Here is a 14,914-nt window from a genome sequence, read left to right as displayed (position 1 = left end):
TTTTTAGTATATATGCGTCAGGCCTGGCTCAGGGAAGAGGACGCCCCTGCCATGCAGACTTTGCAGAGTCCATCATGGAAAGACTGTATATGAATTAATACTGTAATGCATTTTATATCTTGTATTGAGATGTTGTTTTATGCTTGGACCCCAGGAAGAATAGTCTCCACTACGGTAGACTAATGGGGATCCTTAAAGCATAAAATAATGGTTAAAGTGGTTAAAATCTAACGCGACTCGGGCGCGTTCCAGGTATTTGAGAGTTATACTTATTTTGAGGTATTTCCAAATATTTTGTATACATTTGAAAACTTGTGAAATGGTAAACTCTGCATAATGAGTACTTTCTACTTTCTACTAAAAGAACATTTTGATACCAATACTTTTGTACTTTTACTCAAGTAAATTTTGAATTCCAGACTTCTACTTGTAACAGAGCATTTCTACATTGAAGTATTGATACTTTTACTTGAGTAAATAATGTGCGTACTTTTTCCACCACTGGTGAAAAAGGTCTTTTACCTTCATCACTACTGAGATCATCAGTTCTTGTCTCGGTCTATAATGAGCAAATATTGAGCTAGGCACTTCTGAATCCCATGTTTCCCTCCTTCCCTGCTTGGCTGTTGAATGCTTGGCTGTTGAATGGCTGTGTGTGAGGGCCCGGGCCGGGAGAGAGACGGATCCGAACGAAATCCCTCGGATAAGAGAGCGATACCCGCTTCCCCGGATTATGAAAGGTGGTATAGAAGAGGGAGAGCGAAAAGGATACGGTGATGTTTCTTCATCCAATACGTGTTAAGTGAAAGCTCACATAGATCCTCTTGAAAGCGGATTAGTGAAGATATCTTTTCCTCTTAGGTTTCGTTCAGGCGGTGAGCTGGCCCCTGGAAAAAAATAAGAGGGCCACCCTTATCAAAACAGTGGACGGGATCCTAATAATCAAAGGCAGCCGTGCGTGAAACACAAGTGCAGGTTTTGGCGTGCCGCACCATGGCAAAAGTCGCTCGCTTTTCACAGTTTCCACCCAAACAGTGGAAGCTGGCACCGTGCTCCAGGAAAGCCCAATTATAATATCGGGTTGGTGTTATTACTGTTGATTATGTGCTTTGAAGGTTCCTCCTTGCTCCCGAGTTCACTTCCTGTCTCGTTCCCTGGTCGGAACGTACGCTTTGAAACCTGAATAGCCTCGGAGGTTAATGAATCAGCTTGACTGGTGCCCTGTTTCACTTTACCCTTTGCCCTTTGTCACAGTGACAGACACGTGTGTGCGCACAAACACAGACAGACTCACACACGCACGCACACACACACACATGAATCCGTAAGCCCTGCATGTGTAGGTTTTATGACGGTGAAGCTTCTTGCGGTGAGCTTGATCAATCCATCAGGCCACCATCGGTCCACAACCTTGCATGTGTCTTTTAATTTAAGCATTGCCGACATTGACCAGGTGTTCCTTTTTTTGTTGGGATTGCTCTAGTTAAAGGCTGGGTCTCCTGAGTCCCGACAAATATCTGTAAAACACTACTCAATTAGAATAGTACTACTTGTTTTCAGTGCTTCTGGCCCTTTATCATGTTCTGTTCTGTTCTGTTCTGTTGTGTGGTGAGCTGTAAAATAATGGTCCCCCATCCTGCTTGGCTCTCCTCCCTGGTCTTATGTGTGTATTTTGCCATGTCTATTGATCCCTGCCTTTGTAACAATTTGGAAAGAATGAGAAGGCAACTGGAGTCGCAGGCAGAGAAGAAATTGTAACATAAGATAGGCTACACTGTAGCCTATCTATATAAATATGTAGCCACTACACACTTTATAGCGCTGTCCCTCCAATCATACAGTATTTGCTGTGACACACACACAGAACACGTAGTTTAAGTGAGTAACATGTAGGACCACGTTAAACTGAACCGCCAGTCTGCTCTCGATCTCGAAATGGGGCACTGGCCTACACTGGAACGATACAAGGGGGGAATGAATGCCCCATCTGGTCATGCAATACCCGTTGTACCCATTATAAAAGTACCCTTTGCCTGTCTTGTCTGCCTGTATCCCTATTATGCCCATAGCCTATTTGGCAAATTCTGTATGCGTCTGTCCATGTCCCTTTTATGCCCATTTATGGAGATCAGTCATCAGTACATGCCTATATAGAGGCATATCGGCCGGATTGGTGGCTCTGGACAACTGCTTTTACGACCAACTTGACTCCAGGCACCGAAATCCCTCGGGTCCTCTGCGACACTCGCGGCGAGTTTCGAATCGATCGGTCTGACGCTTCTCGCTCCCCCATGGGAACACGCCACGGTGCCCTATACGCACAGTGAGTGTATGTGTGCAACGGCAGCAGTCAGGAGGTTAGAGACACCGGTTCAATCAATGTCACTGTGGGAACTGGCACCCTCGCTTTTGCTCCATAGACCAGCTAATGCTAGGGATGGGACAATACGCGATCTTATCGTTTATCGTGATAAAAAACACTGACGATAATCGTATTGTGGAGATTTAATTTATTGTGATATCGTCCTCCGTCATGCACTGGGATCAATTCACCTTTTATTTGCCGAGCTGCATATCCAGTACCACTCTCTAATTGGTAAAAGGTACTTATAATATATACCGTGATAATATCGTAAATCACGATTTCTTTTGTCACAATAAGCTTGATATGAAATGTTCATATCGCCCCATCCCCAGCTAATACCCAACCTCGAGGTCCTTCAAAGGGCCTCATATGGAGGATGTTCCCAGTGACCTTCAACCCCCTTCGATACGTGTTAGCATAACCCTGAACTCGGGGGCCACTTTGCAACCAGAGGAACGTCCCGAGCACCGCCAGTTCTTAATGACTCGGCCCGGCGGGGGGGGCGTGCGAGATGCTTGACATCGCTGTTGAGCAACCAGCGTGTTTTCTTTGGGAAATGGTGTTTGATGGATCCTTCTTTTCCAACGGCCCGGTGAGACAGAGTTAAGCTGCCACTTGTGATTAGTCGTCAATCCTGCAAGCTTTATTTATAGCCTGGGTGGGTGCACAAACTGCACATCGTGAACTGGACAAGATCAGCCGGGGTCAGCTGGGTGTTTCCATGTCTGTGTTCGACACTGTAAAAACTTGAAAGAAATTGATAATAAGATAAAGATAGTTTAAAGGTCTTATGACATAAATACATTTATTTTATTCTTAGGCTTTTTTTCATGTTTCCTGACCTCAATTACACACAAAAAACCTGACCTTTCAAAATTCTGTGGTTTTTCTGTAATCTGTAGTTTTTTGAATAATTTGGTTCAGAAAGGTGAGTTCGTTTGTCTCTGGACGTACGCATCATCATCCAGGGGAGGGTGTGGTTGTAGTGGAGGGTGTATCACCTTTGCTGTTACTTTACATTGTGTTTGCATCGGTCCAATGCACCATTTACCATTCACCACTTTGGTTGTTGCGTTCACCCTCCCCTACTACCACACCCTCCCCTGGATGATGATGATGCGTACGTCCAGAGGTAAATTAACTCACCTTTCTGAGCCTAGTAATTAAAAAAACTACAGATTACAGAAAAACCACTGCATGTTGAAAGTTCAGTTTTTTTGTGTGTAATTGAGGTCAGGAAACATGAAAAAAAGCCTAAAAATAAAAAAATAATGTAATTTGATGTCATAAGACCTTTAACGCAGAGTGTAGAAATGGACCTACGGGTCTCAGAGGTAAAGGACAACTTTCGTTTTTTACAACAAGGGTTCATATTTTAGATTGTAATTAAAGAATGTAAAAGATGAGTGTTAAAATGATTTCATTTACTTCTTTCTATTGTTTTAGAGATTCTTATTTCAGTGGTTGGGGGCATGCGTACAAGTGGCTAAATAGGTCATTTTACACAGAATAAGCCCATTCCCAAGATACAACGCAACTTTTCATGGTTGGATGTGACTTATGGGGGCTAGAAGTGTTACTGTAATTAGCAATAAAGAAACTGCTGGCTTATTGTGTCTAAAAATAAATATTTAGCCACTTTTATGCATGCCCCCATGCGTATGCATGCCCCACATTTTAGCACGGTAAACGCGATAAAACAATAGAACGAAGCAAATGGAAACATTTTAACACTCACTTTTTCTTTTCTCTAATTACAATCTAAAATATGAACCTGTGTTGTAAAAAAACAAAGTTGTCCTTTAAGATAACTCTCCGATTTCTAACAGAGCGCAGTGGTGGGGGGTGTCGAAAGCCCTAAATAAGCGGTACTTTTGCCCCGCATGACTGATTGGGACTCCTAATGACTGCACCAGAGGGAGATTACTGCATAGGCATCACGCAGAAAAGGATGACTTGACAGTTTGGTGTCGTGACACCGAAAGTGTTGGAGAAAAATAATTGTGGGAGAAATAGACAATGGCCCCATGTTCACTGGCCTCTGTGTTTGTGTTCAAGCTCTGAGCAGAGACATCTGGTCACTTAAGTGGTTTTCCGTTCATATTAGCTGACAGGCTATCACCCCACACCCCCAAATCGTCTTAATTTCAGTGTACTCGACTTGGCACACGGCGTCAGGGGTTCCACAATGGCTGTTCTGTATGGAAATAGTATGCCAGTGGTGTTGAAATATACGGTAGTGTAATATCGCTATAATGTAAAGCAGCGTTTTGGACGCGCCTCTGCTGCAGAAATGTACCGGGAATATGAGACTGCAATGACAATGACACACGCACACGCACGCACGCACGCACGCACGCACGCACACACACACACACACACACACACACACTAGTCGAGGAGCCACAGGCCCAAAAGCTCAAAGAAAAGGGTTGAACCTGTGACATGACATACTTTTTATTTTAGTTTTTTCTATGAATTTGGTCATTAGGGTACACAGAATGAGAGGCCTGCTCTGCCGGAAACATTGCAAAAAAGAAAAAAAAAGTTATTGCCATTTTGTATATTCACTGTCCCATCGACTTCACTATACAGAAAAAGAAAAATACTGTATATGAAAAACTGCTTTAAGTAGCATATGAGGGGTCAAACTATGGGTTCTTCATGATTCTGAATCCATTGCAAGCATTTTTTTTGCATGAAAAACATTCCTTGGGCTAAAAACTGCCCCACAAAACTGTGAAAAGTGATGAGTCATCACTTTTTTGTTTTTGCAATAATAAAAAGTATGTCATGACATCACAGGTCCTCTCAAACTTTGGGCCTGTGGCTCCCCGACTACACACACTCACCATGGACTTTTTTTCAACAGAGCCGTTATTCATCTACATGACGTCATCTGCGCCACGCTGTCACTCATTTTTATTCGAAACAGTGAGGCATGGCGCTCTATTAAGTGACGGGAGTGACAGAGTGGATGCGTCTGTGGCACTGCAATGACATAACGCGCACCACACCAAACGGGCGAGGAAACATTTTTCAGCCCATGTTACGCCTCAGTAATGAACACGAGTGAATAATGTTTTGGAGGGACTGTGGGAGTGGAGGCATATATAAATCTGATTTGGGTTACTTGAAGTGAAACATGGCAACTTAAGCGGAACCATCACACATCAACTCACACACTTGGGCGATCTGCAAGCTGTAGAACCTGTAGATCTTCCATTTTCTTTTTAAGAACATTTTTAATAATTTTGAAAACTTTACACGTCCTGCCATTGGCAATAGATTTTCAGGGCATTTGCAGAACATTCAGCTATTTTAGCTATTTTTATGACCTTCTCTGACTTTAAAGTTTAAATCTGCCTATGAAGGTGGAGTCTGCTTTTCAAAGGGAATGGAGTGGTTTCTTAGCCTGACACTCAGCCTGAATTGACATTTTGTTTCACTCCACGGCAGTTTCTGGGATGGGCTTTGCCAAAGAGGCAGTCTTCTGCGATTGGTTCACCGCCTGACCATTGATCACAACAGTAGCAAAGCAGATGACGTAGTGTTGTTATGCGGCTGTCTAGTGGCTAGCCTGTTGCTTGCTACTTGCTAACCAAAGAAACAGGCAGAATAGGAGTGCTACGAACTAGTAATCAAACACAACATATTATGTCTGCTACTGATGTTTCATAGCGAGATCGATATGATCGCATGTTACCGCGGCGAGCGACGTGGATCTTTATGTTTGGGAATGTGCGTTATGGTGTGGCGGCGGCACTGGGTTACTTGGAATCGCACATGAATTCTGGGACCCCCCAGATGCTGTATGGAGATCCCTAACAGAATCCCTGTTATGCCCATATACTGTATGGAGATCCCTAACAGAATCCCTGTTATGCCCATAATGGAGATCCCTGCTCTGAGTATCTGACATCACTGTGATGTCACTTGTTTATGCCCATATATGGAGATCCCTGCTCTGAGTATCTGACATCACTGTGATGTCACCTGTGATGTCACAGTGATGTGTCACAGTGTCAGGCGTTACCCGTGCAGACGTTGGACAGATGTGACGGTTCTGATAGTAAACAATTAACAACACTGGGGAATCGGGCTTGTAGAGACCCTGTAATGTCAACTTCCACACCAAACGCCTTTATATCAAAAACTGTTTTCAAGAGAGAAACCAGCTACATTGTAGCAGATCTACAAGCTCACGACTCGTCGCTGTGAGTGAGCTTGTAGATTGGCTATTCGAGCATGCGACACGGCGCGCAACAACATATAAAATCAGGCCTGAGAGTAAAAATAGAAATTACATGCGAGTCGCAGTAATCTAATGACTTTCATCAGTCATCTCACACAATCCCGGTCCAGTCATTTTGACACCCTCCTCCTCCTCCTCCTCCTCCCCCCCCTTTATGGGAAATTGGTGGACCTCCCACAGTAGGGAACCTGAGGCTTCACATCACCGGGGATATCATTACAGTATGTTATTCTCGCCGTGTCTCAAATGTTTAATGACCTCTGGTCTGTGAGTACTTGGGCAAGCGAACGCATTTAACTGGCAAATTGAAAGCAACAGAAATGAGAAAATTCCCATTCCTGGACCGCGGCCCGCCGCTGCTGCTGCTGCTGCTGTTGTTGTGCGTATGATTCAGGCAATTTGGAATCCCCCGTCGACATCGCCACCCTTGCACCGGTGCGTGTCGTCTTTGCCAGTGATGCTTAAAATTAAAAACGTTGCACAACCACGGAGCCAAGGCAAGGCGGGCAGAGCCAAATACACGTCAGCGTGAGACCGTGAAGTCAAATATAAATGCTTCTACCGCTTAACCCGTTCATACATCATCCTCTGTGTGTGTCGACGCAACATCCACTTAGATTTTCAGGATCATTTGACCAGGAAGGAATGGAAGCTTATAATTCAACCAATATAATATGTAGAGTGAAACAATAATCTAGTGCAGGCCATTTGAATTATTATATATATATATATATTCCCCCTTTTGGTTGCTGTTTTGCTCAGGGATAAATGCAATCACAGTGATGCTGTATAACAGCTATAGGCCTAGTCAGCTGCAGCATGAAATGTACACATTCATTAGTTAATTTCATTAAGAGTCCCGTGAAGATTGGCCAATGTGACCCTGGGCGTATAACAAACTTTGAGCGCTTTGTGCCAAGATGTAGGCCAGATGTAGGCCACGCTTCAGAGCCCGGACAAAGCCAGATGTTGGAGCTTAGCTCCTTCCAGAGGAGCACCGCTCAAAAAATACCCAAATGAGTCAGTCGGCGCTCATTGGTTTTGTTTTAAGAAATAATAAATATGTAATAATCCAAGGCTGTAGCCATGCCAAGTCCTGGCACAGCTGGGTTGCTGTGTGAAAGTTTTGTACATGGTATTACGTTGATGTGGGCGTAGTGAAGCATAGCGGGGAATTCATTTAGCAGACATATCGTACGTGCTTAACATGGTTGTTGTAGCCATAGCGACATTCGTGCACGTTGCTACATTTGCCCGTGGATTTTTTTTCTTGTAAATGTCGTAGTTACGTTAAAAACGAAACATTTGCAGTTTCCAAGACGTCGACAGTATGAGCGCTACGGGGAACATGCAACCCCCCTCAAAAATAAAATAAAACATTTAACCTATAGGATGGGAACGCATCCGATTTTAACCACTTTAACAACTATTTTATGCTTTAACTATTAAAAAATAGCAGATCTACAAGCTCACAGCACGGCACCGACTGCCTCGCTGGGAGCTTGTACATCTGCTTTTTTTTTTTAAATCTTTTTTTTTTTTTTTTTTTCAAATCTTATTTAAAGCGAACATTTGTAACTCAAATCTTTCTTTCTCAGGGTCCCTGGAACTAAATATTTTGAGATGGGGCGTCCGCGGTCAAATACATAATTCTAGGGGTCCTTAGACGTTAAAAAGTTTGAGCACCACTGACATAGAAACATACGTTTTTCAGAAAACCGTTAAGGATTTACAAGACTTTTTTAAAAAGGTGATGGCCATCAGAGGAGGCTCTCAGACACAGTTCCCCATCAGTGTTGTTTTGGACAAATTTTGATTTAGTTTTAGTCATAGTCTTTTGAACACAATCTCATTTAGTTTTAGTCATAATTTAGTCACCCGAAAAGTATTAGTTTTAGTCTAATTTTAGTTGACTAAATATCATAAGATTTTATGGCGACTAAATCTACAGTTGATTTAGTCGACTAAAATGTATTTTGGCAGGCCTTGATGGCATCGTAATGAATGATTTTGCACTTGGTTGTGTCTGCGACGCGTTGTGAGCTTGTAGATCTGCTATTTTCAGCACGCAACACCTGAGAGCAACCAAACAAAAAATTACTATCTTCTCCTCCAGTCCCTTCCTAACGTTTTAGTCTAGTTTTTATTTTGTTGACGAAATTGTCAATATATTTAGTTTTCATTTAGTTTTTATTTAGTTTTCGTCAGTGAAAAAAACACAGTCGACAAACATTTTCCGTCATAGTTTTAGTCGACGAAATCAACACTGTTCCCCATGCAGTAACCCTGACCTCCTCATGCTGTGTGTTTCAGAATGCCGCCTTCCAGCCTCTAAGTGATCGTGACTCAGTGGTGCTGAGTTGAGGGCATTAGCGCCCATTCGATTTGTCACTTCTAAAATGGCCACTTCTGCGGCCCCCTTTCCCACAACTGCTGTGTGTTTTTGTCACGGTTGCTTAGCAGCACTTTTATTGTTATCATTTTTTTCCCCCCCTACACTATAATCTGTAACCCCCCACCCACCCCCTTTCCCCCCCTACTCAACTCCCCCCCTGAAGAACATCAAGTACCCCCAAAAAAACCCTCATCCAGCAACAACTCGCAATTCCCTCTCTCCAAATCTGTCTTGGCACAGGCCCCGAAGGCAGGCAGTTGACCCAGGTCATTACAGGGTGTTTATGACCCAGGGATAGCAGCAGCTGAGGAGCCCCCCCGGCACCCTGAGTTTCCTGCATCCTTGAGAATAAGATCCTGCTGTGTTGCTAATGGGCCTGGGCCCAGATAACCCCCTCCATCGAACACACACACACACACACACACACACACACACACACACACACACACACACACACACACACACACACACACACACACACACACACACACACACACACACACACACACTCACCATCTTGCGGGTTACTGCCAGCCAGGGGTGTCACACCAAATTTTGGGCCCTGGGTACAAGGATTCACTGCGGGCCCGCCATGAAGGGGGAGTGGGTTTAACACATTAGACTTTATTTTGTGCTTTTAACTATTGAAAAAATAGCAGATATACAAGCTCACAGCTTTTAGATCTGATATTTTTGAAAAATCGTGAAAATTCTTTAACTCGATTCTATAAATGGCTTCTAAATCCTTCCAAGGTTTTTTGAAAAAACTATGTTTCTATGTCAGTGGTGCTCAAACTTTTCCATGTCAAGGACCCCCAAAATGATATGTATTTAGCCACGGACCCCCATCTCAAAATATTTAGTTCCAGTGACCCCCCAGAAGCGAAATTTTAGTGAGCTTGTGAGCGCTGTGAGCTTGTATATCTGCTATTTTTTCAATAGCTAAAGTATACAATAATTAAGGCCCCTTCACCTTGGGCCTTGGTAACTCAGTCCCACTTTTCCCCCCCTTGTGACGCCTCAGCATCTTGCGGGTTACTGCATCATCTGATATGAGATGCCTTGTGTTGTGAATTCCACTGGGGCCCTGCTGTTTGCAGTAACCACCATCACCACCACCTCCCGTCCAAACGGACCCGTACCCAATGCCAGGAAGGATGGAAGTGCAGTGGAGGGTGGGAACCAAAGACAGCAAAGTGAGGCAAATAAACCGTGGCGAACATAAACACGAGTTTTACTATGGATTCACTAAAGGGGCCCACAAGTCTCCCCTCTCCAAAATATACAGTGCTGATATTGGTGGAGAGAATAGTGGGGTAACGGTCGGCCTTAACGGAGCGAGTTAAAAGTTGATTTCACAGTCGGTGAAGCGCATATTAGGATCCACTGGAAGCATCGTGTTGTAAAGAACAGGAAGGCCTTTACAGAGATTTCCCCTGGTTTTTAGGGAATCATTTAGTGATTTTACATTTATTTAGATGAGACGGTGAGGAATGGCCAGAGAGGAGGAATGAAATGCAAAACAGGCCCCAAGCAGGGGTGGAATCGATGACATAATCTTTATGTGGGGGACATAATAAGGGCAACCCAGAATCTAATGATGTTTTAAATAAGGATTCTAAAATATATCAGAATAATATGTTTTGTGAGTAATAGTTAACCCTGTACAAAAATAGACACATAACAAAAAAAAGAGAAACGTATTTAATGTTGTCCCAACTTGTCTGAAATTATTGTGTGTTTAATCTCCTAGAATAAGCAGACATTACTTAGATACGTCTGTGTAATAACGGAAATGTGCTTTACGATATGAGTATTGACATTGTGTCGCCCAGAGAATGTCCTGCAAACATTGCACAACAGTCCCTGCGACGGCCATAGTCACGATAAGTGCTTTTCTCTCTTTCCCACAGATCGCGGCGCAGGCCAACGATGGCGGGGCGGTGTTCATCCGAGAGTTCACCCTGATTCGCCGTGACCACCTTCCCGAGGAACCTCTCCCCGACGGCCCCGCGGTCCAAAAGCCAGAAGACCCGGTTAGTGCCTCCTCCACTCGAAAACACTGTACTCCGTCCTCGTTGCTGTTTAGCTGCAGCTGTGACTTACTGTAACCTGCTGGCAATCACAAGTAGGGGAACTGTCTTTTCTGTTTCAATGATGACCTTCTGAGTGTTTTCCTCGCGTGAACCTTTGGGCAATAAAGTGATCCTTATTGGGAGTACTGTAGTGCAGGGGTCTTCAACATTTTCAGGCCAAGGACCCCCCCCCCCCCCCGAGATGAAGCAGGGACCCCCACAACCTGTTCATAGATTCCATATCGTTTGACAGCACAATCATCAGTGTATTTTGGATTCATGTCAATTTGTGTTTTCAGATATTTAACCACACGAGCCATCATTACCTAATAAACTTGACCTTTTACCTTGTACTTTTACACTTTTCACTTTTCCCCCAAAGCTCTTTGCCGAAAATGGCCGATCTACAAGCTCACAACACCGTTGTGAGCTTGTAGATCTGCTATTTTTGTCTACAGTTCTCAGAATATGGACATTAGTGACATAAGTGGTTAATATAAAAAAGGAGAAAGAAGTTTCTATCACACAAACATTTAGAGGACCCCCTGTAGTAACTCTGAGGACCCCCTAGGGGTCCCGGACCCCCTGTTGAAGACCCCTGCTGTAGTGTACATCCCAAACAGTGTTGATTTAGGCAGTGCGACGCGTTGTGAGCTTGTAGATTTGCTATTTTTGCCACACATCAGAGTATTTCAATGCCATCACAGCCAAGATACATTTAAGTCGTCTGAATCAACTGTAGACAGAAAAAAAAAAACAGATGACTCAAATGTGACTAAAACTAAATTGAATTGTATTCAAAAGACAATGACTAAAGCTAGATCAAAATAATTTGCTGCTAAAATCAACACTGCTCCCAACCAATACAGATGTAGATAGCCCTTGTGCTACATAGGATGAGTGCCGTTGTGGTTTGGCAAGTCCTGTTGTGGTTGTCAGAGAGGAATAGGTGGCAAGGGAGTGAGAGCGGGTATGTCATTGGCATTGAACATGTGGGCACCACCCTTCGCAGATGTTTCATTGCTTTGGGACCGTGTCACCTCAAGACGTAAACTCTGTCACCGCCCTCCCCCATCAACTGCGTTCAACACTGATCAGAGCTATATCCAGGGACGTGCTGGGACCCTGATTCAGCCCGGGAAAAAGAGTTGGAGAGGCCCTCATTGCGCGCTATAGAGAGAGATCTCTCTCTATAGCGCTGCTGCTACTCAAAGATTTGCCATTTCAGATCATGACAAGTGACAAGCCGGTGGGCCAATTACATGAGTTATATTTCGTCGTTGTCGGGTGGAAACCTTGTGTGTCCAAAACCGTTTGTTTTGTATTCATCATTTCAAAAATGATTTAAACTAGTGAAAACAGCCGATCTACAAGCACACAACGCCTCTCACCGCGAGGCGTTGTGTGCTTGTAGATCTGCTGTTTTCACTTTTGTGCAACGGCCTTGTACGATGATGCAGGGCTTTGCTTTGCGAAAGAAATTACTAATTTGAAACTTGGAGATACGAGGTTTCTGCCCGACAGTGACGATTTACTTTGTTGGTTGTCCAGCCCCCAAATGGAACAAAGGCCGACATTTTATTTATTTATTTTTCCTAATGGCCAGCCTGGACCGGCCGGGAATGAACCGGCCGTTCGGGAGTTGTCCCGCTTTTCCCAATGGCCAGCACGTCCCTGGGTATATCCTTCTGCATTAGGTCATCTGTTCTAAAACCACACTGTCACTCAAAACAGTGAGGGATATGGCACCGTATTAAGTGTAGGACAAGCAGTTCCCATTCCGGATGATGAGTCGACGCATCTGTAGAATTTGCAATGACACACTGCAACACGCACCACGCCAAACGGGTGAGGAAACGTTTTTTAGTCGCGTTAACGCCTCAGCAATGAACACAAGTGAATAATGTTGGAGGGAGTGGAGGCAAAAAATGTGATTGTGGGTTGAATTTACTTTAAGCAGAGCATGGCAACTTATGCAGCACCACGCATCAACTCTCACATACACACACACCCACCCACTGCAAATTTGGGTGGGGTATATTTTTTACAACATTTTTGCATCGCTTTGCTCTTGCTCAGTCAGCATTATTGAAGAAATATCCATCTCTAATTGACTACGGCAGGTTTCTTAACACATTCATTTCCGGGTTTTAATTCATTAATAAGCACGGCTTCTGTCAGCGATTTGACCTTATCTTTCGAGATCCACAGAATTATTTTTTCCAATGTGGATGTAAACAAAGGATGTGACGTTGGACAGAATCGTCTCTCTTCTTTCCACTGGAAGAATAACATTGTAACCTCGAACTTCGGTTCTAAAGTTATGGGCAGTTGAATATAGCTTGTTTTCACCGGATGGATTTTTCTTAGATGACGTCATTTCCAGTTGTATTCTTCTTCTGGAGTCCTGGGATTGCTCGCGGATTATGGAAGAGCACCCTCTATCGGAATCACTGAAAACACAGAAATGACGTCGAGCTACGTCAATGGCAGTACATTTGTTAAGCAATGATCAGTTACCATGAGGCAGATTCTTGCAAAACACATTTTTGGACACAGCTCCTACAAATTTTGCCCTAAAATCACACTAATCGGTACACAGTATGTCTACACTCATGTCATCAACATGGATCTGTCCTATTTAGCGCAACCTTCAGGCCGATTTTTTAAAACACATTTTTGGACACTACTACAGATTTTGCCCTAAAATCACGCAAATCGCTACACAGTATGTCTACACTCATGTCATCAACATCAATCTGTCCCATATAGCGCCACCATCAGGCCAATTTTTTCAAACACATTTTTGGACACTGCTCCTACAGATTTTGCCCTAAAATTACGCAAATCGGTACACAGTATGTCTACACTCATCTCATCAACATGGATCTGTCCCATATAGCGCCACCATCAGGCCGATTTTTTCAAACAAATTTTTGGACTCTGCTCCTACACATTTTGCCCTAAAATCACGCTGCGACCTGACGGTCGCTTATCTCCCGATTAGGGAGATTTAATAGTTGCGCATTGTGTCGCATGCCGAAAATAGTTGTAGATCTTCTATTTTCGGTGCTTGACACCGGCTCACAACTAAATATAATTCAGGCCTTACTCAGCTGTCTTGGGTGCATAGCGTTGTTCCAACGTGTCATTACTCCAACGTTGCGTTCGTCCGACTCTCCCCATTGACTAACGCCATCTCTAACCTAACCCTAACACGTCAGACTGTTGTAATGCTCCGAGCTGTCTTATCTAACTGGGGTTTTGGGGCAGCTGTGTGACCCCATATGCCTTCATCACAGCACCTAGAGTAGACATCCGTACAACCCCTCCCAATAGCAATTATTATTAGCGGTGAAATCTGTTCAAGTCTGATTCACTTCAGTGTCTGGGTGGTGCTACACTCACAGCAAACCAGAACTCTTTCTTGACTTGAAATGGATGCGCATGTGCTCATTGCAATTTTCTGTTTGCCTGAAAATTGATTGTATAATGGGGGGAACTCTATATTCTTAAGTAAGCAGCTGAGACAAAGGAACAAATGAGTCCTGAAGACGCCAGCATCCCCTGATGTTTAGCATGTGTTTCAAGAGCAGGGGGAACACAGGCTATGATGATTGCATTTATTTATCTTGCCTAATTGTGCTTTTTTGTGCTGTTTTTCTTCTTTTTTTTCCTCTTAGTTCTGTGTGTGTGCGTGTGCGTGCACACTTGTGTGTTCGTGTGTTTGTATACTTCCCCTCCACAAGTGATTGACCACAAAGTTAGACTGACCCTCCTCTCCATCCGCCGGCCACGACGAGAGTGCTCCCACGCTTGAGCGA

The 14,914-nt window shown here is 43.8% G+C and overlaps 1 protein-coding gene across 2 annotated transcripts in view; it reads left to right on the top strand.

Moving 5' to 3' along the window:
• The window catches only part of LOC308298558 (ADAMTS-like protein 1), a 252,161-nt gene that overhangs the window by 90,300 nt on the left and 146,947 nt on the right, over positions 1 to 14,914 (top strand). For both annotated transcript variants that reach the window (XM_080742197.1, XM_080742196.1), the window contains exon 2: positions 10,929 to 11,051. In XM_080742197.1, coding sequence (XP_080598323.1) covers positions 10,929 to 11,051 — 123 coding nt within the window. The remainder of the gene's footprint in view (positions 1 to 10,928; positions 11,052 to 14,914) is intronic.

The sequence above is a fragment of the Nannobrachium achirus genome, assembly GCF_963921795.1.
Source record: "Nannobrachium achirus genome assembly, chromosome: 14".
In the NCBI taxonomy this organism is placed as follows: Eukaryota; Metazoa; Chordata; class Actinopteri; order Myctophiformes; family Myctophidae; genus Nannobrachium; species Nannobrachium achirus.
Note: the sequence above shows the minus strand (reverse complement) of the source record. Positions and strands in the feature narration are given on the sequence as shown.